The 27,811-nt window shown below is 38.4% G+C and overlaps 2 protein-coding genes across 6 annotated transcripts in view; both read right to left on the bottom strand.

The window, feature by feature from the left end:
• NRAS (NRAS proto-oncogene, GTPase) lies at positions 1-10,097 on the bottom strand. Of its 2 annotated transcripts, XM_047085504.1 has the most exons (7): positions 9,964-10,094; positions 9,333-9,460; positions 6,965-7,143; positions 4,355-4,514; positions 3,729-3,852; positions 3,349-3,390; positions 1-3,241 (listed from the first exon to the last, which is right to left on the bottom strand). In XM_047085504.1, exons 2-5 carry the CDS (start codon positions 9,441-9,443, stop codon positions 3,733-3,735), a joined length of 570 nt encoding a protein of 189 aa, XP_046941460.1. In that variant the 5' UTR covers positions 9,444-9,460; positions 9,964-10,094; the 3' UTR covers positions 1-3,241; positions 3,349-3,390; positions 3,729-3,732. The 2 variants fall into 2 exon arrangements, with proteins under 2 accessions (XP_046941460.1, XP_046941461.1); XM_047085505.1 differs by lacking the exon at positions 3,349-3,390 and having other exon boundaries at positions 9,964-10,097.
• Positions 10,098-10,218: 121 nt separating this feature from the next.
• The window catches only part of CSDE1 (cold shock domain containing E1), a 38,442-nt gene continuing 20,849 nt past the window's right edge, over positions 10,219-27,811 (bottom strand). For all 4 annotated transcript variants that reach the window (XM_047085499.1, XM_047085501.1, XM_047085502.1 and 1 more), the window contains 14 exons: positions 25,558-25,639; positions 25,078-25,206; positions 24,843-24,968; positions 23,785-23,997; positions 22,020-22,160; positions 21,772-21,936; positions 19,318-19,425; positions 18,556-18,731; positions 17,886-17,998; positions 16,645-16,764; positions 13,900-14,078; positions 13,029-13,192; positions 11,916-12,048; positions 10,219-11,547 (listed from right to left, as the gene is read on the bottom strand). In XM_047085499.1, coding sequence (XP_046941455.1) covers positions 11,500-11,547; positions 11,916-12,048; positions 13,029-13,192; positions 13,900-14,078; positions 16,645-16,764; positions 17,886-17,998; positions 18,556-18,731; positions 19,318-19,425; positions 21,772-21,936; positions 22,020-22,160; positions 23,785-23,997; positions 24,843-24,968; positions 25,078-25,206; positions 25,558-25,639 — 1,897 coding nt within the window. In that variant the 3' untranslated portion in view covers positions 10,219-11,499. The remainder of the gene's footprint in view (positions 11,548-11,915; positions 12,049-13,028; positions 13,193-13,899; positions 14,079-16,644; positions 16,765-17,885; positions 17,999-18,555; positions 18,732-19,317; positions 19,426-21,771; positions 21,937-22,019; positions 22,161-23,784; positions 23,998-24,842; positions 24,969-25,077; positions 25,207-25,557; positions 25,640-27,811) is intronic.

Raw genomic sequence — 27,811 nt, 5'->3', positions numbered from 1 at the left:
CCTCCAGAGTAGAATTCATCCAGTTGCTTCTTAGGTCAGTACTCAGGCCTTTAAAAATCACCAGTTGTATTCTGAAACATATCTACAACTATTCTGATAATGAGAACACGTTTAAAACAATTCCTAACAGGAAACACCTTAAAAATAATTTTGTGGCACATTACACTGCTTAAAGAAACAGCGAAGATGAAAGATAATGTACAAGAATTACAGTCTCTTGCTTACAGAAACCACCTAAATAAAATATTTTCCCTAATTAATTATCCTTGCTTCTTATAATTTATTAGCAGAGATGAATTACAAGAAGCAGAATGCACCATTTTTGGTTCTTGGTTGTAGCTGCCAGCTTGAGAGTTCATGACTGTAAATGTAAAAGCAAAATATGACCATGCTCACAAATTCTGGAATGGGAAAAGACGAAAATATCTCTTCAAAGTGTTTCTCCATCCTTGCTTTCAAGTCAGACAAAAAATTCACAGCAGTTTAAGGGATGATGAAAGACTAAACATGGGCCTGCTAAAAGACATACTGAGAATAACTTTACCTATTACACTAAAGTGAAAACTGTAAGAAGTATGATATTATATTACCAAGTAACATTCTAGAGTAAGCTGCTGGAGCAAATACAGCACTTAACAGTTTCATTTACAGACTAGGCATGGTGGCCTTTACACAGAACATCTTATTTTCACACTCTTGGGTGTGCAACCCTTAAAACACAAACACACATAAAGTAGTATGTAATTCATGACAGCTGGCCAGGCACTTAACTTGGGGGAAGAGACTTTTCAGATTCTGAGGTAAACTAGAACTGTTTTCAGCAATTACAAACAAATTCTAAACAACCACACTTTACTTCACACCAACTGAAGTTACTCAGCATTTAACTGTAAGTCTGTCACTCTATCGTGCCAAAATTCACACCTATGTGTAACTTCTTAACAAGCTATTAAAAGAACATTTTCAAGTCTGAATTTTGGCCCCATTTAGATAATTCTGTGCTTAGGACACACTTGAAAAAACTGTAAGGTACATACATATAAGGGCAAAAATGAGTATCTTTTTCCCTAAATTTGATATTACAAAAAGGGTCATACTGTCAGTCACACAGATGAGAAGAGGAGGAAGAGGTGAAGACAATGACAGCTGAGGTGACAAGACTCCATCTAGCCTCAAGAAAGTCACACAGCAATGTTCCAAAAGGAGCAGAAACCCAGCAGCGGGAGTTTCTATTTACAGCTGTTGACAGTATGTGAAAGCTCTCAAAGTTAACACTAAGGAACACAACTCTCTGGGCTTGTTCGCTCTGGGCACAGTGCAGGTTCTTGCCCTCTTCTGAATCCATTTAGAGACAGTGTGGAGTCTCCTTAAATGAAAGCTCGTTTGAGAAGATAGAGGACCTCAGTAAGTACACACCAGAAGAGACCAGAACAGGAAGCGGCCATCTGGGAACTAATCTCTCATCAAAAGTTATCCAAGTCTCCTTTTCACTGGAATTACCAGGAAATTATCTGCAAATGCAAACGCCGTACCTCCAAACCCTCATAACTAACAATTAGTTCTACTTCCCACTCCCTTCTCAAACAGCAATTTCTACAGAAAGGCTACTTCTCTTCTGAGCAAACTCCATCAGCTTATTATCTGGTATACACAGATGAATTCATCAACATCTGGTTTTAAACCCTTCAAAGGACATCATGAAGAAAGAAAATTTTGAAAATTTTTATCTGAGGCATCCTCATTCTCAAAATAATGAGAAAAAATATTGGTTTAATTCAGAGTTTCCACATGGCTAAAAATGGTCTACAGATTTTATTTATAAAAATGTCTAAGCTGACCCTCCTCAAGACAGCAGGTTTTTCCAGTCATGGTAAAGGATCTGTGCTAACTGACCTCTTCTTTCCTTGCAGGACTAACAGTGTGCATCTGGCCAAACTACTAGCTGGAGTTTACTGGTGCAATGAGCAAATGTGGAAGAATTTCTCTCTCTGCAATGCTAACCGGCTTGCTCAAGTTTTTAAACTGTGACCCTGGTCTATTAGCACCTTGCTGTACTCAACTGAAATAACCAAGCCGCCATTGCGGTGGGATGAGAAGGGGAATGAGGGCAATTATAATATACATCCTTAAAATATCATAATACGTAGTGAAAATGTGTCCGTTAATACATCTGAGGCTTGAAAATCATTGATCATAGCTATTAAATAAAACTGCATTAAACTTACAATTTCGAACACCTGCAAACGTAAAGCTTTAGGATATGACCTAAATTTAAATATGAATGGAAGTTCATTATCAGTAAGCTAGAAGAAACAAATTGCATATATTTTGTAAGTGGTAACCTACTCCCTGCCCCCCCCGCCCCGAAGTAGAGATTAGGTAAAAATTAAGTGAAGTTATTCATAATTGTTTCCAGTTTCATCTTTCTCTTGGAAGAGACCCAAATCAGGTCTCTGGAAATCCAACTTCATACACGTAAGACACGGCATCTGCTATTATGTAAGTATATCTTTCCCTCAAAGGTAGACAGATCATAGACGTATCTCAGACATTCATTTTCATGTATAATGGTTTTTGAGACATCTATTCCACCAAAGTATTATAAAGCAAATCTACAAACCACTTCTAGGAAAAAGGCACTTTGCTGCAAAAGTTAGATTTAATTATGTGGAAGTTGAGAACACTAGGATAGACTCAAAAGTCAGAATTCACTTTTGTATTTATGAATGCAGAGCAGATGCCAGGTATAGAGTATAGCCAATAACATTACAAACAAACCGAATGGTAAACTTAACTATATACTCAGCAAAACAGTAACTTACGACATTTCTCCAAAAACCAACATAGTTCCAAGTTCAACAGTAAAAAGGAAAAAAAAAAAAAAAAGTCACCAGCAGTTGCTACTTTAGAGCTCAAGACATTGTTTCCTACAGAATTTCATGTCTACAGTTTGGTTCTCTGTTTCAGAGCATGAATTACTTTTCAGATGAAAAACCTGGGAGGTTTGTTTATATGTGCTGGGGGAGAACCAGGGTGGAAAAACAGTGGGGAGTAACAAGAGGTTCATTTCTCTGGTCAGACAACCAAGTGAGGAGGTAGTTATTCGGAGAACTTCTCAAACAGAGAATAATGTACTGATCTACGGAGAGTTGGGGAAATTGCAGGAGCTTCTTTGTGAAACTGAAGATAGCAACAGGAACACTTCTCCTCCAGGGAAGTCAGGACCAGGGTGTCAGTGCAGCTAAAATAAAGACAGAATCTGTATAAATGGCACATGGAGATTATGAGAAAAACATGGTTAAGAAATCAACATGAACGATAATACATTCGCTTCCAAGCTTGTCATACCTTGACAGTGGCTCTTTTCTGATGCTAGAACTTTAAAAGTATCTATGAGAAAAAAACACACACCATGTCATTATAATCTAGTTTTGATGTAGTGATTCTTCCAATTCCTAATCAGTGCAAGAATATGGTATGGTAGGCATACATTTCATAATAATGTCTTCTGGTTTCTACTGTTATTGAAAGTGTAATGATGTCTATAAAATACTTAAATGCTTTAAAAGTACTCTCAGAAAGGGTGCCATAAGGAAAATATTTTACAGCTGTGAGCAAGTAGAAACTCTCAAATAGCAACACAGAAAAAATAACAGCAATCTCCTCCAAACTGCCTGATGCTAAATAATAAAATTTATGATTATGACGCCAAGAGACCGCATGCTCACCTTGTTACATCACCACACACGGTAACCCCATACAACCTTGAGTCCCATCATCACTGCTGTTGAGTTTCTTCATTCGGTACTGACGTATTTCTCTTACCAGTGTGTAAAAGGCATCTTCAACACCCTGTAAAAGAGAATGATAAAGACGGCTTAATAGACACGATCCAAGGTGTGAACTATCTCACTTGTACTTCTTGGGGACACCAAATTTAGCATTTTTAATGAATTACATCCACAGACTGATACATACAAATGGCAAATTTTGAAAAATTATACTCAAGCACAGGAAAATGGGTAACGTGGGACATAGAGAACGACCAGATCTAAAGATTCCATTCAGGAGAGCAAAATCCCTAAATACTGGCTGGTGTTGATGGTGGAAGGTCTAATGTTTGTAACTAATTTTAATCAAGGGTCTTCATTTTAGTAATATTTGTGCATATTAACGTGAGGCTAAAATGCCACACCAAAATATTAATCGGTTCATTTGGGGTTTAAATGAAGGATTAAAAAAAATAAAATACAAAAAATTCCATAACAACAAAAGAATGCAGATCATTATCTCTAGTAATCAAATTTTTCTGTCTTAAATGAATGCTTGCCAGGTGTTCAAAGCTCTGCTGTACCTGTCTGGTCTTGGCTGAGGTTTCAATGAATGGAATCCCATAACTCTTGGCCAGTTCGTGGGCTTGTTTTGTGTCGACGGTCCTTGTTGGCAAATCACACTTGTTTCCTACTAGCACCATAGGTACATCATCGGAGTCTTTTACTCGCTTAATCTGTTCCCTAAAAAAAAAAAAGGAACATATCTTCATTACCTAAGAGTAAGTTTTTAGGAAGAAATGAACAGATGGAAAAAGAATCTAACCAATTTTATCTAGGCCTGTTAGCTTCTAGTATTGATCTAGTATGGAGTTTCACTTTTTCCCCCCCACGGATTATAAAAGACGATGCCTAACGGTCTTTTGGTTTAATTATAAAAAACCATGCACAACAGTGGACTGGTTTAGACTTGACGCAGCAGCCATAAGGCAGCCAAGTACTGGTTCACCTTCTAGTGGAAATGGATGGCTATTCTACCTTGACGCATACCCCTGTTACGCTCCCTGATTCTCCAAAGAGCTTGGCTCTGGATTTAATTGGCAACCTGAAATCATGCTCTAGATTAAGATCTAAAGTATAAAAAGTAAAGCTTACTGCCTCAAAATAACTTTTCGAAGTTTCCTTGAGAGTGACAGTGTTTAATGAAAGACAGTCTATCCACTTCTCTAGATGGGTGATGTCCATACATTTTCTTCAAACGATACTATCACTGGAAGTCCGAGATATAAGTTAGAAAACACCAGAAGTGCTCTTCTTAAAGGGGGACTAAAGGATCTGGGAACTCCCAACTTACAGCACTCCTTTCAGTGACATGTAAGACACACCACACAGCAGTTTGGAAACTACTGCTCTAGCTTCTCTTGACCAATACTGTCCAACAGAACTTTTCATGATGATGGAAATATTCTCTATCTGTGCTGTCCAACTATATCCACTAGTCATATGTAGCTGTTGAACACTTAAGAAGTCAGTTGTTATGTGGTCAAGGAACTGAGCTTTCAATTATATTTAACTTTAATTGACTGAAATAATCATGTAAGGTTGTAGCTACCATACTGCACAGCACTACTCCAGACTCTACCCTTGGGTACACACACAATCATGCATCTAAAATTCATTACACTGGCTATCTGCAGAACCGACCTTTGGAGTAACGGCAGTAGCCTATTTTAAAGGATAACATAAGACAAGACAGCCTAAGAGGAAAAATGACTTCTAGAAATTCAACATTAGGTACTTGCCAAGTACTGGACATTTTCTTATGCATTGCTATTATTTCCAGACAGCAAATGGAAAGCAGAGCAGATTTAAGCAGAAAAAACCCCACCGAAGTCAGTTTTGGACTAGTTTGTTTCTGGGGTGTCTGTGTGGCTGAGTTGGTTAAGTGTCTTGACTCCTGATTTTGCTCAGGTCATGATCTCACGGTTCTGAGACTAAGCCCTGCATTGGGGCTCTGTGCTGGGGGTGGAGCCTGCTTGAGATTCACTTTCTCTCTCTCTGCCCCTCCCCTCCTCCCACTCTCTAGAAGAGGAAGAAAGAAAGAAAGAAAGAAAGAAAGAAAGAAAGAAAGAGAAAAAGGGAGGGAGGAAGAGAGAAAGAGAGAGAGGGAGAGACAAAAGAAAGAAAAGGAAAGGAGGAAGGAAGGAAGGAAGGAAGGAAGGAAGGAAAAGAAAGAAAGAAAGGAAGAAAGGAAGAAAGGAAGAAAGGAAGAAAGAAAGAAAGAAAGAAAGAAAGAAAGAAAGAAAGAAACCAACGAACCACTCTCCCTACTGAGTGACTTTTCTGGACTAGTTTGTTTCCATGAGCAGACATCTTCAATGGATGGAGTATGCCTGTAGGCTGTAGGAAGGACACTCACATTGACCATGTGCTAGGCACTTTTCTGGGCGATTAACATGTTATATTATCTTGTTTAATTTTCCAAACAACTCTTGGTAGGTACTATTACCTCCATATTATAGATAAGGAAACTGCATCACAGCCATTTGGTAGTTTGCCCCAAAGTCCCATGGCTAATGGATGATGGAGCCAAGTTTCAACCCGTTCTATTACTCTGCTCAAAGAACATGGAGCTAAGAAAAAGGAGCCCTGGGTTTTTGGTCCCGCTCTGCTACTAATAACAACCATGACTCTAAAAACCTAACAAAACACCTTCTGAACTCGATACCTGATTCTGTAAAACAAGAATGTTGTGCCAGAATTTTTTATGGTCTGACTGAGCTTTGAAACTTTATGGTTCTATTGAGAAAGACCACCTTTCATCTCTCTTTACTGCCTGTTCATTTCTTCCTACCATTTTCTATCTTCTGTCACATACTGACGACTGCTTCTCAGAGGTGTTTTCATCTCTGAAATTCCTGTGGGATCTCTAACACCACCTGTGGTCCTGAATCATCCCATTAGGAAGCTTCATTTAAGTATTATCACACATTCCAGCCATAGTGCATTATATAAAATATGTCACAATATTAACTTCCAGTTGTAACCCCAGATCCTCAGTGTTAAACAACCTAAAACCAACTCTCTTCATAATTAAAGATGCTATCTTTCCTAGTGTGGTATCCTCATCCCCTCACAAAGCTTCAGAACACACTTATCAATCATCCTTTCAGAGTAAATAATGCTCCTAGTACCTGTAAAGGTTAATATCTGCAAATGATTTGCTATTGTTGATGGCAAATACACAGAGGAAGCCTTCGCCTGTCCTCATGTATTGGTCTCTCATGGCACTGTACTCTTCTTGACCAGCTGTATCCAGTATGTCCAACAGACAGGTTTCACCATCTATAACCACCTGTTTTCGGTAAGAATCCTGGGGTGCGAAGGGTGGGAGACGGCAGGGAGAGAGGAAGATTTCATTTTTATTAGAAACCACAGGGTACGCAATGCTATTGCCAAAGTTAGATAAGCTCCTTCCTAAGTTTATTTCCATCTCTCTGTCCCTCAAACTCCTAATATATAATCACAAACAGAACGTACTTAATGTCACCCTAAGAAAAAAGCCTACAGAAAGGAAAATGTGGTCACTCTGTTCTTGGAAAAGATAAAAAAAGTTTGGTAATTCAAAAGACAGCTATACAGCAGTTAGACTAGAGATTAGCATTCAAGGTGTTATTTTACCAAGGTATAAACTGGAATTTTCTTGTTTATTGTACATTTAAATTCTAAACATACTTCCACCAGTTATACCAGGCCTTGGACACAGTATCATTTGTGTTTATAACTAAACACACAAATACTTTTCATTTCAGACAAAATTATAACACCAAAATATTTTTCTCATCATAGTGGATTTTTACCTTTGGAAAATATTCCGGAATCAAATTCCTAAAGGTTCCAAACAAGGTGCAGTAAAACCCTGGATTGCAAGTAACTTGTTCTGTGAGTGTTCTGCAAGACGAGCAAACATTTATACTAAATTTTAACTTTATTAACTAGCAACGTCTTGCAATATGTGATGCCGAATGTCACACGATCACAACCTGGTTAATGGTTCTTGAAATTCGTTTTGATACACAAGTGCTTTGGATCACAAGCATGTTTCTGGAACGAATTAACCTCGCAAACCAAGGTTTTACTGTATATAGTTATAATTCCTTAGAAAGACAGACATGCATAGAATATATACATGGTTTCAATTTGCCTCTAAGGCAAAAATTTTCTTGTATTTTGATACTTACATTTTGGGAATTCAGTTCAAAGAAAACAACCCATCACACCTGGTAAAGATCTAGCTCCAGAAACAAATGCGAGCTGGTTTCCCAGTTCATTGATCAGTGCCTCTCAACTTCATTGTGGGACTATAATATACTTTCAAATTAACATAGACTTCACATTGCCAAAACTTGCCTGAAGTATGAAATATGGTTAAGTGTACGAGTGTTTGAGGAAATGAGCAAAATTAAAATTATAAGGTAGGTCTGAGTCAAACTAACTTAGGTTAATAGAAGTCAGAGAGAAGTGGTTATTTCCTGGCAGTGTGGGGGTTTACTGACTGGAAAGGGACATGGGAGAACTCTCTGGAGTATTGGAAACGGTCTATATTTCTGAGTGGTGATTATGGAAGTATTTAAAACACAAATTTTAAGTCACTAGGCTGTAGATATACTTGTGAATTTTACTGTATGTATGTTACCCTTCAATAACTAAAACTCAGCAAAATATTAAAAGGTTGTAACTATTAACACTAAAGCTGTTTAGCTTAAATAAAATTTTGCCGAGGACTTACTAATTTTTAATAATGGCCATGTTAGCTTCCATTAAACACTCACCAGCTGGTGGGGGGAGGGTAGGAAGACCAGGATGTGGATTAAAATAAAAAATCTCTAGTCAGACATTTCTAAATTGAATAAAATTACACAACCTTTTTTAAAGGACCTTAGATGCTATTTATTCAAGCCAATCTAGAACGTGGACTCACAAAAAATTTAAACATACTGATTTTTCTCAACTTCCCTGTGTGTGATAGGCAGGACATGTTTATAATAATTTAATAGACGAAGAAAATGAGGCTCAGAGAGTTTAAGTGTTTTGTTCAATATAACATAACTAAATAAACTGCCAACAGGGACTGAAAAAAATCTAGGTAGTGACTCAAAATCTCATGTTCTTTCTTACTCCAGCCCAGTCTCAGCTGCTTCAACTTTTAATGAAAATTGCAGACTATCTAGATCTCTGAATCCTTTATCTCCATATTACTCAGTCACTCTTCCCACCGCTGGTTTATTTTTTAATAGAGCTGTCATATAGGAGTTCAACGAGTATGCAACAGTTTATTAAACTGCTAAATTGTCAAGTTTTTAGAAAAACTCTAACAGCTAATAAAAATGAACTCTTCTCCACAAACATGGAAAGCTTTACTGTACTGCTGAACGCAGTACCCAAAATAACTTTTACTTCTGTCTCCTGATTATTCCTCTTGCTAAACAGCAAGCTAAAGGATATGGGTAAGGGTGAGCCAAAAGCCAGAGGTAGGGTCAGCACACTGCCACTGGGCCTCACCTCTATGGTGGGATCATATTCATCTACAAAGTGGTTCTGGATTAGCTGGATTGTCAGTGCGCTTTTCCCAACACCACCTGCTCCAACCACCACCAGTTTGTACTCAGTCATTTCACACCAGCGAGAACCTGTGGGAAAGCAGCAATCAGGGTTAACTGGCGAGTCACATCTACAGTACTTCAAAGCTTTCTATAATCAATAGTAAGTTAAAGCCCGAGTTTGATATATGTGGGTTCCATACACGTGACCCTCCACTTGGTTCTAGCGATTTCAGGAGTGCAAAAGCACTGGCAGGTTACTGCGGGCCTCAGAATTCTGGCTAGTCTTCTAGCTACTACCCCCACCCTTCGGTATTTTTCAACAGCCCTTGGGCCCCGCCCTCAGCCTAAGGTAAAGGAAACCCCTCTTCCTACTCCTCCCCCAAGTCTTCTCCGCTCTGGTGGGGCAGCCTCCTGGCCATCCCCTCGTCTTACTCCCCCGCCGGTCTTCAAAGATCTCCCCCGTAACGCTCAAAACGAAGGACCCCCGCCCAAGGGCCTTTGTCTCCAGCCTGCAGATTCCGTTCGATTCCTGGCAACAACGAGTTGCTTCTTTGCGCCAAAGACGAACGCTAAACACAACAGAGCCTTACCTCAAACTTCGCTGCCTCCGCTTCCGACTGATTTAGAACAACTGGGAAAAAGGCTGGAGACCCCGGAACCGCCATGAACAGCCCCCACTAGGGAGCGGCACTTCCGGCCCCGCCCGCTACGTAATCAGTCGGCGCCCGGGGCGTCCGAGTCCCCGCCCCAGCCACGTGGGCCCCCGACCCAGGAGTCACGCGGCGGGCCGCACCCAGACCCGCCCCTCCCACACAGGACGTTTCAAAAATGAAAGCGCTAGGTGCTAGAGTCTCAAAAATCAGTAAAACTTTATTCGCTTCCATTCTTTCGCCATTAACAGAAAACTGGAGAAAGCAAAAATGTTTTGTGTTTACAAAGATAAATGGCCTCTTTACCCAGAGAAGATCAAAACCTCAAACGACAACGGGGAAGATAAAAGCGCCCTCCCCCACATCCCCTGAGCTGCCCTTGTCCTCTTAGACAAAGCCTTCAGTCCACTGGCCAGGGACCCTGGATGTGGCCAATTCAAGATGAGGGCCAAGAAATCAGACCAATCCATTCCCGTGATATAAAGTCGAACAGAAGCTACACCAAGGGTCAAGTGCCTGTATATCACAGGACACAGGAACCAGGCGGCTACTTATAAAAAAAACAAGATTCATTTCAGGCACAACTTTTTTTATTTTTTTGTTTTGTTTTGTTTTTAAATCAGTAAAAGAAACTGGGTCCTAGAAGCTGCAGTGATCTAAGCAGCAGCAAGTTTGTGCATTCATTTTTTTTTTGTTTGTTTTTGTTTAAATACGATTAAATTACCACACTGCTGGCACACCTCATTTGCATGAAATTCTGCACCATACATACTAATTGCAGTAAAGTTACCCCCCTCCCTAATCCCAGGAAAAAAAAAAAAAAAAACTACTCTGGAAGATAATTTTCACTGAAATCTAACCAAACTTCGTTAAGTGGACTGTGACAAGATTATAAATGATATGAAAAATAACATTTTAACATTTGGCCATCAACTTAAGGAAATGGTTTGCCTATACAAATTTTTATAATTTTTGTAATTTTTAATATATTCTACCCTCATATGGTCCTCAGAATTAAAGCATAATGAACAGGAAAGAAAAGGAAAAGAATGCAACTGAGTGCTAAGGCAGAACATCTTGCCAGATAGTAATGAAGGTAGAGTATATGCTAAATACCAAGTGCAGAATTTCATAGGGCCAACAAGATAACAGTCTATATTTTTCACTTACACAGGCGAAGTGGATTTTGCAATTACCAGTTGCGTTAAATGCACCAAATAAAGCTCCTAAGATTGATACTATAAGGCGCCACCTTAAGTTTTCCAGGCTGCAACTGTGCATAATTTTAAAATGGTTTCTTAAATTTATTTATTTTTTTTAAACATAACACGAGGAAGGTGTTAAAACTGGTGTAATAGCTCAATAGAATAAGTATTCCAGATTTTGGGAGGGATGAAGAGGAGGATATTCAGAACCCTTCACCAGAATCCCCCCAACTTGATCATAGTGGATTAATGATGTGCTTTGTGGATGTGGTTAGTCAATGACACCAGCTTGACGAATCTTTCTTTCTGCACCAAATCCCTGTGAAGAAGTAAAATTACAGTTAATCACTACAAAAGCAGTACTTTTTTTTAATCATCGTAACCACCACCACTTCTTTCCCAGAGGAGGAAATCCCTAATAAGCCCTCCTGATCTATTATCTATTATGTTCAAAGGATCAGGAAGACCAGAAAATGTGCTGCTTACTGTGAGGAATCATTATTGTTAGGGGCTGAACCAATGTATATGGAGTTTTAACTAGTTATAAGCATATTGAAACACTGAAAAAGAAAACTGAAGTTCCCTGTGCCATTAAGCTCCGAGCTATGCTGAAATAGGAACTTGATAGGCACATTGTTTGTCAGCTGCCCCTACCCCCACCTCCCAAACCTTGTAATGCCCTCATACCATTGAGTTATCTGGTCCCCTTGGCTGACGAAGAACCATTAGGCGAGGAGCACTGGCATCATCCAGGGTGATGTTCTTCAAGCGATTGACCAACCTATCAGGTCGTGGAGCTGCAACAGCCTTGGGGCCCTCGCTGTAATGAAGTTAAGAGGTGAGAAGCAGCAACTCTTGGTGGGAAGAAAGCAAGTACTTGCAGAGGAGTATGTTTTCTATCTAACTACCCAAATGACTCAGTTTTAATGAGGAGACTCTTGCCTCATCTAGCCACCTAGCTATAGCTAGCAAGACAGGACAGACAAGTTTGTTTGTTTTTATTCCTAACTCAAGGTTTATCACTGTGGAGGAACGGAAGAATCATTTGGGTGAGGGTCATCCCTGGACTGGTCTGCACCTAGAAAAACCTGTTCCACAGACACACAAAACGAGGTAATAAGATGTGAAAAACCTTAGACAAGTTAAATATGAAGTATTTCAAGAGACTCCCAGCTCCTCTCATGACAATATTACAGATTAAAAAAAATTTTTTAAAGCACAGAGAAAGCACTGCTAAACTATAAAATTAGAATTTTAAGTAGCATATAAATAACTTAATGGAAGAAAAAGCTAAGCAGAATCCTTGAAGAATAAGGACTACATAATCTTATTATAAGTTCTATTACATAGAATGTACCCAATTAATGTTTCATTAGGCCAGATTTGTAAGACTAAAATTTAGAAAATGAAGGCCAGAGGTAAAAAAGACACAGTAGGGGTGTCTCGGTTAAGTGTCCGACTTCAGGTCAGGTCATGATCTCATTGTTGGAGTTCGAGCTCTGTATCGGGCTCTCTGCTGTCAGTGCATGGAGATCCTCAATCTCCCTCTATGCCCCTCCCCCACTTGTACTCTTTCAAAAAAAAACAAACAAACAAAAACAAAAAAACCACACACACACACACACACACACACACACACACACACACACACACACACACAGAGGAAAGATCAAGAAATAGCCAGAAAGTAGCAGGATAAAATGAGGAGCGATGAAAAGTGAAGAAGTGTGATTAAACCAGAGTTTATGAAAGTTTAAAGACAGTCCAGGGAATTTACCAATCCAACAACAACAAACTCACCAGACTCGCCAAACATTACAAGCACTGCACTTGCCAGTGCGCTGATTAAGAATCACTGAGAATTCCACCTCATCTCCAGCCTGTAGCTCAATGCCATCTTGAACTTCTTTCACATGGAAGAAGAGCTTCTTGCTATCTCCTACTTCATAGTTAATGAAGCCAAACTGAGGGGGCGTGGAGGGAGGGAAAAATTTAAAAAGACAGTAACTAAAAACAGGACATACTACAGAGGGGAAAAGTACCTCACTGTGAATGAAGCACAATACCTAACTAGAAGGGGATTTATTAAACATGGTTATATTAATGCTGATACTCCAGTTTAATTGCTATAATGTAACAGCATATGGGTCTGAAAAACTTGTCAGGAAATGTATCTTTGAAATCACTGCCATTCAATCTATCATAGCCTGTCTGAAACAAAGGTTGCCTGTGTCTTCATATAGTATATGAAGTTTTTGAATTAAGCAAAATCACACTGAGATTTCAATATGAGGAATAGTTTTGTTTGCCCTAAACTTATCTTATGAACACCTTTACATATGCTTTCGTTGTGTGGTCTGCAAAAGAAGTCCTGAGCTCAAGCATACAAAATCCTAGTCTTTCTATTCTGAAAAATCTCATTCCGAACTTATTTCCCCTGTCATGTAATGTTATCAATAGCACTCTTAACTTTCTTTTTGCTCATATCACCATTTTTTTCCTTTTCATGTCATTTTCTTCATATTTTTACAAGCTACCTCAAATCAATGAAAAAAGTAGGAATGAGTACTGATGGTTCTCCCTTGGCTGAAAAAATTTCAAGGTTTTGGTTACCACTTGTGTACCAACTCATAAAAGGATCAAATTCAGATCCAGAGATACTACCACTTACCTGATCTTTCACACACTCCACTGTGGCCCTACGCAGGGGTGTGATGTTATAGGCCATAGTCTGTGCATTTTGGCCCAGAACACACAACTGGAACTTGACACTTTCCCCTTTCTGCAGGCAATCTCCTTTGTTGGCCATCCCAACTATGCCAAATGGATAGACTTCACCTTTCATATCCCCTGTAATGAGAGACAGGTATAAAGTCTGAAAACTAATAGTTCAGAATGATCCTATGCTGATGGTCCTAAGTTTATAGATAAGTTGCTAAGAATGTATTCTTAGCTAAGAAAAATGTTTTAATACCTGAGAACTCCTACCTTAAAGCTTCAATGAAATATTATCAAGAAAACAAATGAGAACTTGTAGTAGTACTTTACTAGCTAATGAACAGTTTTAAACCATCCTTACGAAATTAAAAGGAACACTGGCACTCAACCTCATTACCTAAATATGTGGGCATTTTAAGCAGAATGGGTTGCTAGCATGATCCTCTGAATTATCTTCTTCCCCAGTTCACAGTATGAGCCAACCAGTCAAAAATATTTCTGACCCATACTCAACTGGGCATTAAACAAGCCAGGCACAGGCAAAAACAATGTGGATAAATTTCCTTGGCATTCTAATCTCTTTTCTTTGTTCTGATTATGGCTCCCTCAAACCAACAGGCACTTTCTCCTAGTTCAGAGCTCAGCATACTTTCTGAAAAGACAGTAAATATTTTAGACTTATAAATCATCCTATTTCTGTCACATCTACTCAACTTTGCTGTTGTAGTGGGAAAACAACCAAACACAAGATGTAAACTACGGCCATAGCTGTTTTAAGAAAACTTTACTTACAGAAACAAACCACCCTATTTGCTGAGCTCTGCCCTAGACTAAAATATTGGCTGGAGAGGAGTGCAGGCTAGGAATAAGAACTGTGCCAAAGGTTCAGTTGCTTATCATATCAGTTCATCTGAACGGGAAGCCACTGAATCAACAAAGGTGAAGAGGAGAAAAAAACATCAGGTGGAAGTGGAAGCTTCAGAACTGGAAATGCTTTTAACAATTCTTTTAATGATTATAAGGTGTAAGGGAAGGTTTTCCTTTCAAACATACAGGAATCACAAACTTTTGAGGATACACTTCCAACAAAGTCATACACAAGCATTCTCTAGAGACAGCTGGTCTGATTCAGTTTTATTAAAGCAGTCATTTATTAAACATTTACAGATTCATATTTAATCATTCTAGAATCTTCTCAAAGAAATTACCCTCATTTTAAAGATGAAGAAACTAAGCTAGGAGAGATTTAAGTAATTTGTCCAAAGTTATACAGGTAGAAGTGGAAGAGGTGGTGTTCAGATCTAGGCCTTGCCCTACTTCAAAGTGTTCCTGAATGAAAGAGCTGTTCTCACTATCAAGTGGGAAAATGTAACCTGTCTAGTCTCAAAACCCTCTAAGGTCTATTAGAGTTCAGAATAGTTTCCTTTCCCACAAAATCACTGCTTGACTATATCCTAGAGCCAGAGTTGAAGAGTAAGTGGATTGGGGGTTGGGAACACAAAAAGAAGTCAAAGTGAAATGTTACAGAGGAAGTACTGCAAAGGTGAGTAAGTTGCCCAGTCCCCATGGCCCTTTTAGAAGTATGGTGTAATCATGTCATTCATTTAAAATACTGATTTGCAAAAGACCAGATTTGTACTGAATGATTTTTAAAAAATAGTGTGTTTAACCACCAGAGTCAGTTAAAAGATGAGAAAGCAGAACAAAGGAAGTTTATTTTAAAATTAATTTGAATTAGATCTGAATCAACTAAAGGAGTGATTTATTGAAATAAGACTGATTTGCTATAAAATCTATTCCTATCTGGAGGTGTGTGTGTTGGGGAGAACTGGATGTACTCCGATTCTATGTGAAGCGGAAACTCCTAAGGGCCTCATACAAGGAGCATGTATGTTATCAAGGTTCATTTCTTTCTCTCAAATGACCTGTTCTTCCCCACTTTATGCCCTCTGACTCCTAGATAACACAAGATTTATTCTCTTAAGTCAAGCTATCATCTTTGGTTGGAAATTCAAACCCTCTTCTCATCAACCCCATCATTAGGGTAATTTAGCTCTACTAATCATCAGTGGTCCTTACGATCATTCCTATTGCAAACTTATTTTATGAACAAAGTTGTCTTTTTGTACTAATTGTTGGGATGACACCAGAAATCAGGGAGTTACTGAAGATGGGGAGAAAAAAGCAGTAAATGAAAAATATAGAGCGCCATGGCCCAGAAACAAGTTGTTAGGATCCACATGGAACCCTAGCTATTAAGAAATAAATATAGGGCATTTACAGAAAGCAAAATATTTATAGAAGTGAATTGGCTACTAGGAAAATTTGTTAATACTGATGTAAATAATTACAGAATACTACAAGAAAACTGTAAAGTTGTACTAAATGCAGCCAACTGTAAATATCTGATTATCATCCAACATTAGATGAGTACTTTTAGTGTGAGATTTTGTTCTCAGTCTATTTCAGTATAACTCAGTTGCTCACATAACAGTCATTTGTTCACAACATAAACCCAGGATGATGATCATAAAAACCAAGGGTTGGGGGGGGAGGATAGGAAGAGGCACTTTTCCTTAATTTCAGTTTCTAAGGAGTCTGAAAGCGACTGCGACCAACACCACCACATTTTAAAATGTTCCAAGTGCTCATGTAAAGGTAAAACAAATTTTAAACAATCTGATAGGGCTGCTCTTACCTTCCTCCACAATCTCAATCATTCCTTGGTACTCAGTCTGTGTTGGATCAACACTCCTCAAGGGGCGAATGACTTTACCAGAGTAGATGGTGGGATCAGCTTCCTCAGTAATGCCATTCACTACAAAGCAAAAGCATGTATACTTCTTATTCAACAATTTTAACTCCATTCCACAGGAAAAAAGCAAAAATCATCAGAACAAATGTTAACAGAGGGTTGCTGGCTGGTCTGCTACTCTTGAACTATTGCTAAATTATCATGAAAATAATGTTAATTTGGGGGTGCCAGGGTGGCTCAGAAGGTTCAGCATCGGGCTTCAGCTCAGGTCATGAGCTCATCAAGGTTCATGGGACCGAGCCCTACATCAGGCTCTGTGCTGACAGCTCAGAGCCTGGAGCCTGCTTCAGATTCTTTGTCTCCCTGTCTCTCTCTGGCCCTCCCCTGCTCGCACTGTCTCTCTCTCTCTCTCTCTCTCTAAATCTCTAAAATGCAACCCCAACACTTATACACTTCCCTTTATTTTAAGCTCAATATGTTAGTAATATATATTACTATCTTTCTAAGCACAAAATTTTACTCATCTTGCTTGCCTATAAATACAAACTAAAAAATAAACTCAACAAAGGCAGGTTTCTTGCCTTTGATTTCTTCACTGCTGTATCCCCAGTACTTAAAACACAGCATGTGCTTAGATATTTATTGAAATGAAATGAACGTTCTTGGCTGTCATTTCTCTAGGTCTCACCATGAGGAAGTATTATTTGAGGAGTTGAGATCAAAGTCAAAAGTTGCGGGTTTTTTTTTTTTTTTTAAGTTAGAGATCCTAAACAGCAACCATTTTAAGTTCCCATTATTTTTCTCATTCTTCTCCAAAACTGCGTCCTCGAAGAATGCCTCTTTCCCCATTCCCATGGATATTTACATCTTAGGGTTATTTTTTAAGAAAGAGGTACTGAATTGAAAATAAAGTGAATGATCTAAACTATCTATCTAGTGGTTCTCAAACTTTAGCGTACGTCAGAATCACCTAAAGGATTTGTTAAAACAGAATGCCCATCCTAAGTTTAGTAGCTCTGGGGTGGGGTCAAAGAACTTGTATTTCTTCTAAGTGGCCAGGTGATGCTACTGTATCTGGGTATCACACCTGGGGGACCACTAATCTTGGGTTTTTGCTTCCTCTCCCATGCTGTCATCTCCCACCAAAAGCCTAGACTAAATAAGTAGAAATCACAATTCATTACCTGAGTGTGTTTTGTTCACTTTTTCTGCACTGACTTTGTTGCCTTTGCCTTTGGACAAGCTATACTCGACCATGTCCCCCAGTTCCAAGCTATCGACATCACCAGAGAACTCACTGGGAAGAAAGGAAACATTTGAATAAGCAATCACCACAAACATCAACGGTAGCAAATAAATTTACTTCTTCTGTAACAACATTCATGGTGTGCTTACTTATGCTGGATACTGTTTGAAGCACATTATAGGCAGTGACTCATTTAATCCTCAGAAACACCCAATGAAAAGGCACCATTATCTCCAGCTTCAAGACAATGAAACTAAAATACTAGGAGGTTAATTGGGTGGCAGAGCCAGGATTCAAACCTGAACCATCTAAGAGCCCATGCCCTTAACTGACACATATTAAATGTACAACTCTCTGGTAGCAACATAGAAGACAGTATTCTTTTACTGAAGCAGAAAGTTCTTGCCCATTGTTCAAAGCAGGTACAGGCCTTTATCTTCCGGCCACATGTTCCCTATACACATGATTAACTTTTGTTTATATAGTGCCATAATTTTACCAATATGAAATTTGGAATTACAAAATATATAACCACCCGATACTAAATGTTTTCGAACAAAACCAAACAATGGATAGTAAGCTCTAAGTTCCTAAAAGGCATTCCTCACCTGTAATGGAAAAAGATTTCCTTATCATGATTAGCTGTTTCAATAAATCCAAAATTATCCTTCAGAGTTGCCACATAACCCAAGAGCCTCTTGGAGTTGGAATTACGACCTAAAAGTCGAACACAAGTTGCAATCTGCTGTCCAGGCCTCTGTTTGTCACTAATACTAAATTCAACCTGTGAAAAATAAGGACACTCATATTTAATATCATGTCTTTCCCACACCAAGCTCCTTACCTTAGGACCTACAACTTCCCACTCCAAATATCCTTTGTGTTAAATACTCTGATGGAAGAGATTTTCACCAAAACTAACACTTTTAGGTCTCATTCACACTTTTCATAAGGGGATCAAGTTTTGTTCTCCAGTGTGTATTCCTTATAGATTCTCAATTTCTCTAAAGCAGGGCTATCAGAAAAGCAGACATAGTGAGGAGAAAAATGCACAGCAATATAAAATCTTGGGTATGATTTTACTTTGATAATGTTTCAGCAACTGGTTTAGCTTATAATAAGTTAATTGACTTAGGCAGATCTTCTCTCGTGCTGACTCCTCAGAAAGCTTTTAACAAAGGGCGTCTTAGACCCTATTCTGAATAAGCTACTTGTAAATGGGAAGACGTTCTTATATTAAACTTGTAAACACACAATTTTTTTTAGCAAAACTTGGTAAGATTAAAAAAAAACCCCAAAGACATTTTGCAGGACTTATGATGAAGATGACAACCTTTAACTCTCCTCTCAAATAAGCAGAATTATCTTGCCTTATCTCCTATTTGAGGAGAAGTAGATCCTTCCACATCCTTGGCTTGAAAAGCAATAGTCAATTTCACCCCACAATCATCATAGGCAATAACACCATCCTCAGCCTCCTACAAAACAGGATACAATGAAAAAAATCAAGAACAAAAAGGCAATAAGCAGTTACAGTTTTTAGACCCTGGAGCTAAAGAATTGGCACAGCTGTACAAATGTCCTATTCGGGGGTTCCCTAACAGTAACCAATTTTTCATATGAATAAAAGATAGTCTTACCTTAAACCCAGGACTGATTCAACATACTGTAATTGGGTCTTTTAGTTCCGAGAATCTAATTTTTATTATTGAGGAGGGAAAGCTTACTGAAAATTTATAACACACCCATTCTATACTTCTCATTCTCATAGCCAGCCAAAAATTAAACTGAGCATGTATTTTTTAAATTTTTTTTTAAGGTTATTTATTTTTGACAGAGACACAGTGTGAGCATGAACTGGGGAGGGGGAGAGAGAGAGAGGGAGACACAGAACCCGAAGCAGGCTCCAGGCTCCAAGCTGTCAGCACAGAGCCTGACGCGCAGCTCGAACTCACAAACCGTGCGATCATGACCTGAGCCGAAGTCAGACGCTTAACCGACTGAGCCACCCAGAAGCCCCAAGCATGTATTTTTAATAAACAGAAATTCTATAGGGCAAGAAGCTTTTTGTATCACCTATTTTGAATCTCCCATAGTACCTTACAGTGTTTTGTATGAGAGTGTATTTACCAATGCACGAAAATTTAATTCGGTAGAGGATCTAGCACAGTTCAGAGCATTTGATATTCAACGCTTCCAGAATTTAAAACATTGTTGATTACCAGAAAGATTCACTCGTCAAAAGTCTAAGAAATTTCTGGTATACCATACAGAATCATACTGTAAATGACACTGTTCAACTACCTCACAAATTACACCACTTTTACGGTTTCAACTATACAAAACCAATTAATTTCTAGTCTTCTACCATTCATATTCCTTACTATAATACACTGTTATAAATAAGCGCGATGACAGAAGGACTTACTAGGGTCCAGTGTTGATCTAAGAAGAACAGAACAATAAAAGGGCAGGAAAAGTCTCATTCAAAGGCTGTCTTGATCAACTCAGTTTTGTCAAAGCCATTTGGGAAGCAGGGCATTCTAAGAGCTTTTTAAAAACCATTAAAAACAAGCCCCACTGATTTTCTTTTATTTTTATTATTGTTAAATGCAGCATTTGTGAAATTCCTACTATGGGCCTGGCCTTGTGAGGGCTTTTTCACCATAACAGTAGACTATGATTTTTTCAGTTTAAAAACTGAAGCTCAGAAGTGATTTCCTAAGCTACAAAATAAATAGTAAGCAAGATGTTGTTCCAGTTCTCTCAGGATCCTAAGTAGCCATTTTAAAAATTACATTACCTTCCAATATCTCCCACACGTACCTGCTGCTCTTGTCTAGATCCATGATTCTGCTCCCAGTTCAAGGTCTACCTAAACTCATTTCGTATCAGGCCTCTTCATCTTTTGTCTTTCTCCACCCCCATCTAGGGTTCATACTATGCCATTTCTTCCTGAAGTGCGTATCTGATGTCACTTTCCACAAATCTTCTCTGAGTATAGAACAAAGTCTAAATTCGCTAGAGTAGCAATTGAACCTTCTCCATCTAGCTGTATCATGATTTTTCATCTTATTTCCCCTATTCTACCCACCAAAGAAAAACCCTATCTTCCTGTTTAACTACTCAGTGCTTTCTAAAGAAATCCTGAATTTTTCTCATTTGTACCTCTATTCTGTGAGGAATGTCCTTTCTTCATGTATACCCACCTATTAAGTGTCAGTGCCTTAGTGATACCATCCCAGATCCTGCCACATTAGAATTTATTTTCGCCACAGTGCTCTCACTGATCTTTTATGGCAATATTTTATATTTTGTATGAATTACCTGCTTCTATACAACTCTCAATTTATTATTTACTTGAGAGCAAAAGCCATGTTAGACATCATTCTATCTCTATTCTGTAGACTATTCAAAACGGAGTTCAAATGTGTAAATGGAGTCCACACAAATTTGGCAGTTTTAAACTGCTTGGGAAGATCAGTACTATCATTTTAGATGAGCAGTTCTCATTGGGGATTAGGGGATGTCTTGCAGGATATGGCAACAGTTTCGGCTGTCACACAGAGGGAGAAGAGAGATACTGATCTCTAGTGGGTAAAGGTCAGGGATGCTGCTTAACATCCCACAATCCATAGAACAGCCCCCCCACCCCCCAAGTCATAATGTGGAGATTAAAAACCTTCTTTTAGATCAGTTCACTGTTAATGTTACAGAGAATTCCAAAAGAGACAATACTTCATTCCGTTACTCTGTGGACAGTGGTTTCCTTGAAAGAGAGGAATAAAGAGCTACACAAATCATTTTGATCATGTAAAACTTACCTTTTCTTTGCCTTTATTTGGGCTAGTGGTTTTAGGATTAGAGAAAGTGGCTTCTTTTTCTACAGTGCCCAGAAAACGATGATCTGAATGAGAATGGAACGAAACCGTGCCCTTGGGAAGCTTTTTAATCCTAATAGCATGATTTCTTTGGGCAGAGAGCATATCCTACAAATGATAAACAAAAGTAACTTTAAACTGAAAAAGGAAGCATCAAGAAACCATCCCATTCTTTCTCAAAAAGTACTCACAGGAACCACGGTAAACTCTACTTCATCCGCAATATGGAGCTGATTCCCATCCAGAATTTCACTGAAGTGGAAGAACATACGAGCGTCACGATCCACACACTTGATGAAACCAAATCCATCTCTCATGGCAGCAATTACACCCTGAAATCCAGATAATATTTTCACTGGCTGTGAAGCTTGCCAAGAAAACAATATTCAATTTTGGAGGCATCAAGTTAAACTCCTTAGGAATTCTCTGAATTAATGACTCAAAATTTGTACCCCCTTTTTATTTTTCTATTTAAATACAAACTCATTGCTTTCAGTAAATTAACTTCTAAGCCACTGTCTGAGATGCTACCCCCCGGTCAGCATGCATAGAAAAAACTATCACATTTGAGTGTTAACACATGCACACAATATACTCCTTTTCATTCTCAAATTTGTGAACTTGGTATTATTACCCTGTATTGAAAGATGAGGAAATCGAGGCTGAAGTTAAGCAGTTTGTTCAAAGCACACAGCTAATAAGTGGTAGAAAACAAAGATTCTAAATCTATGGATCCTAAGGCCCAAGCTTTATGACAACATCTAGAAATTTAAAAAATCTACACAAATACTTCAAATACTTCCAAAGTCAACTAAAGGGAACTTTTTTTTTAGTCTCAATCTCAAAAATTTTTATTTGAGTTTAGGTGCAGGAAAGGCTTAAGATTAAGGTCTGAAGAATAAACAAAATATACGAAATCCTTTCCTCATTTTTCCCCCTTACTAAATTATCAGCTTTGTAAGGGCAATTACATCCAGAGTTAGCTGGCACATGGCAGGTACTCAAAAGTTTACTGAAACAATTATTATCAACCTACCAATGACTTACGTGTTGCATATTTATTTGTGTTATTACTGACGACTATTCTATAACCAGTTTTGAATATAGCATAAATAATATCCTGACATTTAATCTTTGGCTAAATCTTGATGGCAGCCAAGCTACTCGACAATGTAGTCTATACTGTCAAGCAAAATAGACCCTACCTGAGAAGCTTTTTGTTTAAAACGCACACACGCGCGCGCACACACACACACACACACACACACCATTCATTTGGTTCTCAAAATTTATAAAGTTAAAAGCACATTGCAAGTATCAAACAAGATCAGTTCTCCAAAGATAAAGGTTGTAAGTCCCCAGAAACTTAAATTTTCATTGAATGTACCCAGTTCCATTGACCGCACAGAGATATACCACTCATGTTACGATCCCAACAGAACTATAAATTACATCTGAGGCAGTTAATTTATGAAAACAGAGCTTATAAAACATGTTTGGGAAACATTTCTAGTGCAGGTCACTCCTGGACATATACCCACTGAAAAGAATTTGCAAATTCCTGCTGTAAAAGCCAAAAATCCAAAACCTACTTAACCTTATCGAGTGTTTACTAAACATGGAACAGTTTGGGAAGATCTGTTTTCTACAACGATAGACTTGAATTTTCTCAGTCTTCATATTTAAGGTCCACAAAGTAACGGACTCTCAAAAGATCTTAGAATTCCCCCTGTACACATTTCCACTCTGAAACTTTTTCACATCTGTTTCAAGATAACTGGCAGAGTCAGTTACCAAACCCAGACTGACTGAAATATCTGTGTTCTTAGTCACTTCACAAGGAAGCTGCCCCATGTCATCATTAACTTAAATGCTTTTCAGTATAGCATTACAAATTTGAATATAATATTAGGCCCCCATACTGAATACAAATATCTAATAATATCCAACACTTACCATCTCTCTGGCTTCATTAGTGAACTGAAACGTATTTGATAGAACTTCTATGTTGGTTGCTCGTTCTAATTTGTCACGTCGGTCTGTTGAAATATTAAACCTAACATGGTCGCCTTCCAGCAGGGTCACCTTGGATTTTGTATCTTTGTCTCCAAAGGGAAGCTCTTTAGGAATCACAAAATCAACTTTGATGCGTCCTGGCAATGGGTCATTCTGATGAGAAGGAAAAACTATTTTAGCTGGAGATTTCTCATCCTTCCTAGTTCTAAGTCAAACAAGAAGAACACACAGCAAACCCATGTTATTTATAATAAACAGTTCCCTACAGGGAAAAAAAATGTTGACAACATAAGCCCAATTTGCAAACTTTGTGTTCTGTGGTCACATGATAAAATCACAACACTGCAGTTAAGATCCTGCACTGACAGAGATATTTTATTTAAGGAAAAGAATTTGTCTTTTAGGTTTCACATTTCTTTAGCAATGACGCCAGCAGTCTCCTCTCCTCACCTTACCTCCCACATAAAAGAAACAAACTGGTGGAGGAGGAGGGGGAGGAGGTGGGAGAGAACCCCAATAAATGCATACCTAAAATGGTTTTTCCCAATTTAACCAGCATTTCTTTTGTCCCTTTCTCCTGATCACCCAGTACAAAACAAAACCTATTCATGGACATATCAATCACTGGTCCCTCATTTAGCTTAATTATATATATCAAGAAATATTTGGGGTGCCTGGGTGGCTCAGTCGGTTAAGCGTGTGACTTCAGCTCAGGTCATGATCTCACAGCTCATGGGTTCGAGCCCTGTGTCGGGCTCTGTGCTGACATCTCAGAGCCTGGAGCCTGCTTTGGATTCTGCGTCCTTCTCTCACTCTGCCCCCCCCCCCCCCCCGCTCATGCTCTTTCTCTCTCAAGAATAAATGTTAAAAAATAAAAAATAAAAAGAGAAATATTTAATTGTTCCACCACAAAATTATATTAATTGAATAAAATTTCTGTATATCAAACTGTTCTACTGATGAGACAATAGAAAACTCTTCTGAAAAAGACTATTTACCTGGTTTTTACTGGGTACTTTTGGGATTACTTTGGTTACAGTTCCTTCAAAATGTTCAATGCTGATATCTTCAAAAATGACTGTTCCTTGAGGCAATAGTCTGACATCTGTTGCAACTTCTTTACCCTAAATCAGAAGGGAGGAGGAGAGCATATAATTTTAAGTGTTTCCTAAAAATGTAATTCACTACTGACCTTAAAAGAAGGCCGAAGATCAAGTTAGTCAACTATCTTACATTTCTGTCCTTGATTGTGAATTCCACGTCATCTCCAGGCTGTAAGGTTTCTAAGTCACCCTTAAATTCACTATAGTGAAAGAATATCTCTTTTACGATATCACCTCTTTCAATAAAGCCAAACGCCTCCTAAAGACAAACAAGCAAAACCCAAAAAAATAATAGGAACATTAGGTACTATTCAGTGTACATATTTATGATTACAATTTACAGTCAATAAGCCTTTTGTAAAATTATACTGCCCTGGAAACAATATATTTGGCTAGGTCTAATATTAACAGTATCAATTACATGGCCCATTGTAAAGAAAATATGAATTAGTAACCAAGAAATTTTAAAAGATTACTTTTGACATTACCAGTGAAATATTTTTAAAAGGAAGACAAAGAAAAGAAAGAACCAAAGGCTTGGGTTTGAAGTATGGACTGAAAGTAGTCAAAGAACAAAAACCTCAAATTTTTCACATTTGATGATACTTACCTTCATGGCACAAACTACTCCCTGACAGCGGGCTTGCTTCTTTTTCAACAGCATAATGTTACGAGCACTTACAGCACCAGTACTAGAAAGGAATAATTGGGTGGGGGTGGGGGGATCAAAAAGGGGTAAAAAAAAAAAAAAAATGCATTAGCTTGGTTAGATATGAGGAATCTAGAGAAACAGTTTTCTGAGAGCTCAATTTTATGTCAACACAAAGAGCAAATATAAAGTTTTTGACACATGATCCTTTTCACATGGCTTCATATGCAAAGGATTTTTTGCTCAAATTCTCTAGCCTTCTAAATTGGGCACACACATATATATCATTTTTCTCTTAGAATCTTAAAAGAGTATCACAGATACCCTATGCTTTTCTATTACAACAAAAGAAAGTCATAAACTGAATGCAACCAAATAGGGTAATCTAAAGTCTTAGGAAGGTCATTTATTGGGTAAAAATTTGAGTATCTTGTGCCGCAAACTAAAGGTACTGGGGATATAGAGATGGATACGGAATGGTGCCTGTTTGCAACGAGTGCTGAATTTACTAGCTATCCCATCAATGATTTCTGATTAAACAGCCATAAAAGAAGGTTGAATAAATGTGATTAAAGGAGAAATTTCCTATGCTTTAAAAACAAAAGCAAACAAGACATTCACCCTCACTGAAACCCATTAGACCCTACATGTTGTTATCCTGTCCTCATCTTTGAGCAGGAAAATGTAAATCTGATTTCATTTTAAAGATGGTGCAGGCTATTGGTGTAGTTGTTTTAACAAAAGGTAAAGACTAAGTAAATTCTTCATGGACAAACTGTCACCCAATTGGGGTTATTATTTCAAAAATTTAACAGACTAATGAAGACAGTGGAAAATATACTATTTGTCTTTGCAACTTACTACAGTGAAAGACTTTAGAGCCAGACTGGGGTTCAAAGACCTGCTATTTACAGGCTGTATGACTTTAGGCAAGTTACTTTATGAGAACATACTCTGTGTTACAGATGAAGACACTGATCAGGTGAAGCTGTTCTCAGAAGTAACAATTATATACATTTAGTACAAGTGCTTGGCATACAGGAACTTAATAAATTATCTCCTAGATTCCTATCTAAGATCAAATAGAGGGCTTTAGACTGAAACTATTAACATACCCACCAACTCAATCTGATTCCTTTTAGTCTGACAAGAGGTAAGATTCAGGGCTAATAATTCTGCACATGCTCTTGGGACTTTGCTTTCTCTACACTATTGTAAAGTGCATTCCTAGCATTTTTTCCAACTTCCTACTTTTAACTTCCTTCTGTGCTTGTACAAAAATAATTTTCCCTAGGCTTTCTTTCTTTTTTAAAGCCTATTTTTCAGAGGGGGGGAAGGAGGGGGAGAGAGAGAGAGAGAGAGAGAGAGAAAGAGAAAGAGAGAGAGAGAGAGAGAGAGAGAGACAAAGAGGCAGGGAGGGAGGGGCAGAGAGAGGGAGAAAGAACCCCAAGCAGGCTCTGGCGTTGTCAGTGCAGAGACTGATGTGGGGCTTGAACCCACAATCATGAGATCATGACCTAAGCCAAAATCAAGAGTCAGACGCTTAACTGATGGAGCCACCCAGGTGCCCCTTATCCTTAAGCTTTCTTAACTACACTTTCCTTAACTGCTCATGCTGATGAATTCAACAGCTGTATATCCTGTCCATTAAGCTTGTTTCAGACTTCTACATGCAACTACATATTTATGATCTTCACCTACATAAAATGCCAAAACAAGGGAAGCCTGGTTTGGCTCAGTTGGTTGAGGGCCCAACTTCAGCTCAGGTCATGAACTCACCCTTCATGAGTTTGAGCCCCACATCAGGCTCGTTGCTCTCTGCGCAGTCTGCTTCGGATCCTCTGTCCACTCCTCCCCACTGCCCCTCCCCTCCCCTGCTCACTTCTTGCTCTCTCAAAAACGAATAAACATTTATTTAAAAAAATGCCAAAATAAGTATAATTCTTCTCCCACATTTAGTACTTTCTGCTGTATCTTCTGGTTAATGACATCATCTGTCCAGTAGCCAGAAAAGCGGCATTTGGAACTCTCCTTTCCTTAATTCCAATATACACCTCTATCTAATCAATGGCTTAACTTCTCCACCTAACCATCCTTGGCCTACGCATATAGTAGACACTCATCTTGCATATTAACTCTCAAGTCACTGCTTCTAGTCTAGTGTATACCTACCCTTCAAAAGTCTACCATCTCTACCACTTCAATGATCTAAACC

Source organism: Lynx rufus, unplaced genomic scaffold, assembly GCF_022079265.1.
Source record: "Lynx rufus isolate CCGP_SWC_20201006 ecotype Redwood Valley unplaced genomic scaffold, mLynRuf1.p SCAF_2, whole genome shotgun sequence".
Lineage (NCBI taxonomy): Eukaryota > Metazoa > Chordata > Mammalia > Carnivora > Felidae > Lynx > Lynx rufus.
The sequence above is the reverse complement of the archived record's forward strand: the minus strand, read 5'-3'. Positions and strand labels throughout refer to the sequence as shown.

Bases quoted from the DNA above. Each gene is read 5' to 3' on its own strand.
- NRAS (XM_047085505.1), bottom strand. From the start codon at position 9,443: ATGACTGAGTACAAACTGGTGGTGGTTGGAGCAGGTGGTGTTGGGAAA. The intron at 7,144-9,332 runs GTGAGGCCCAGT...TTCGCACCCCAG, and splicing joins AATATGATCCCACCATAGAG to GATTCTTACCGAAAACAGGT. The intron at 3,853-4,354 runs GTACAGCAGAGC...TCTCTTTTACAG, and splicing joins CCTCAGCCAAGACCAGACAG to GGTGTTGAAGATGCCTTTTA.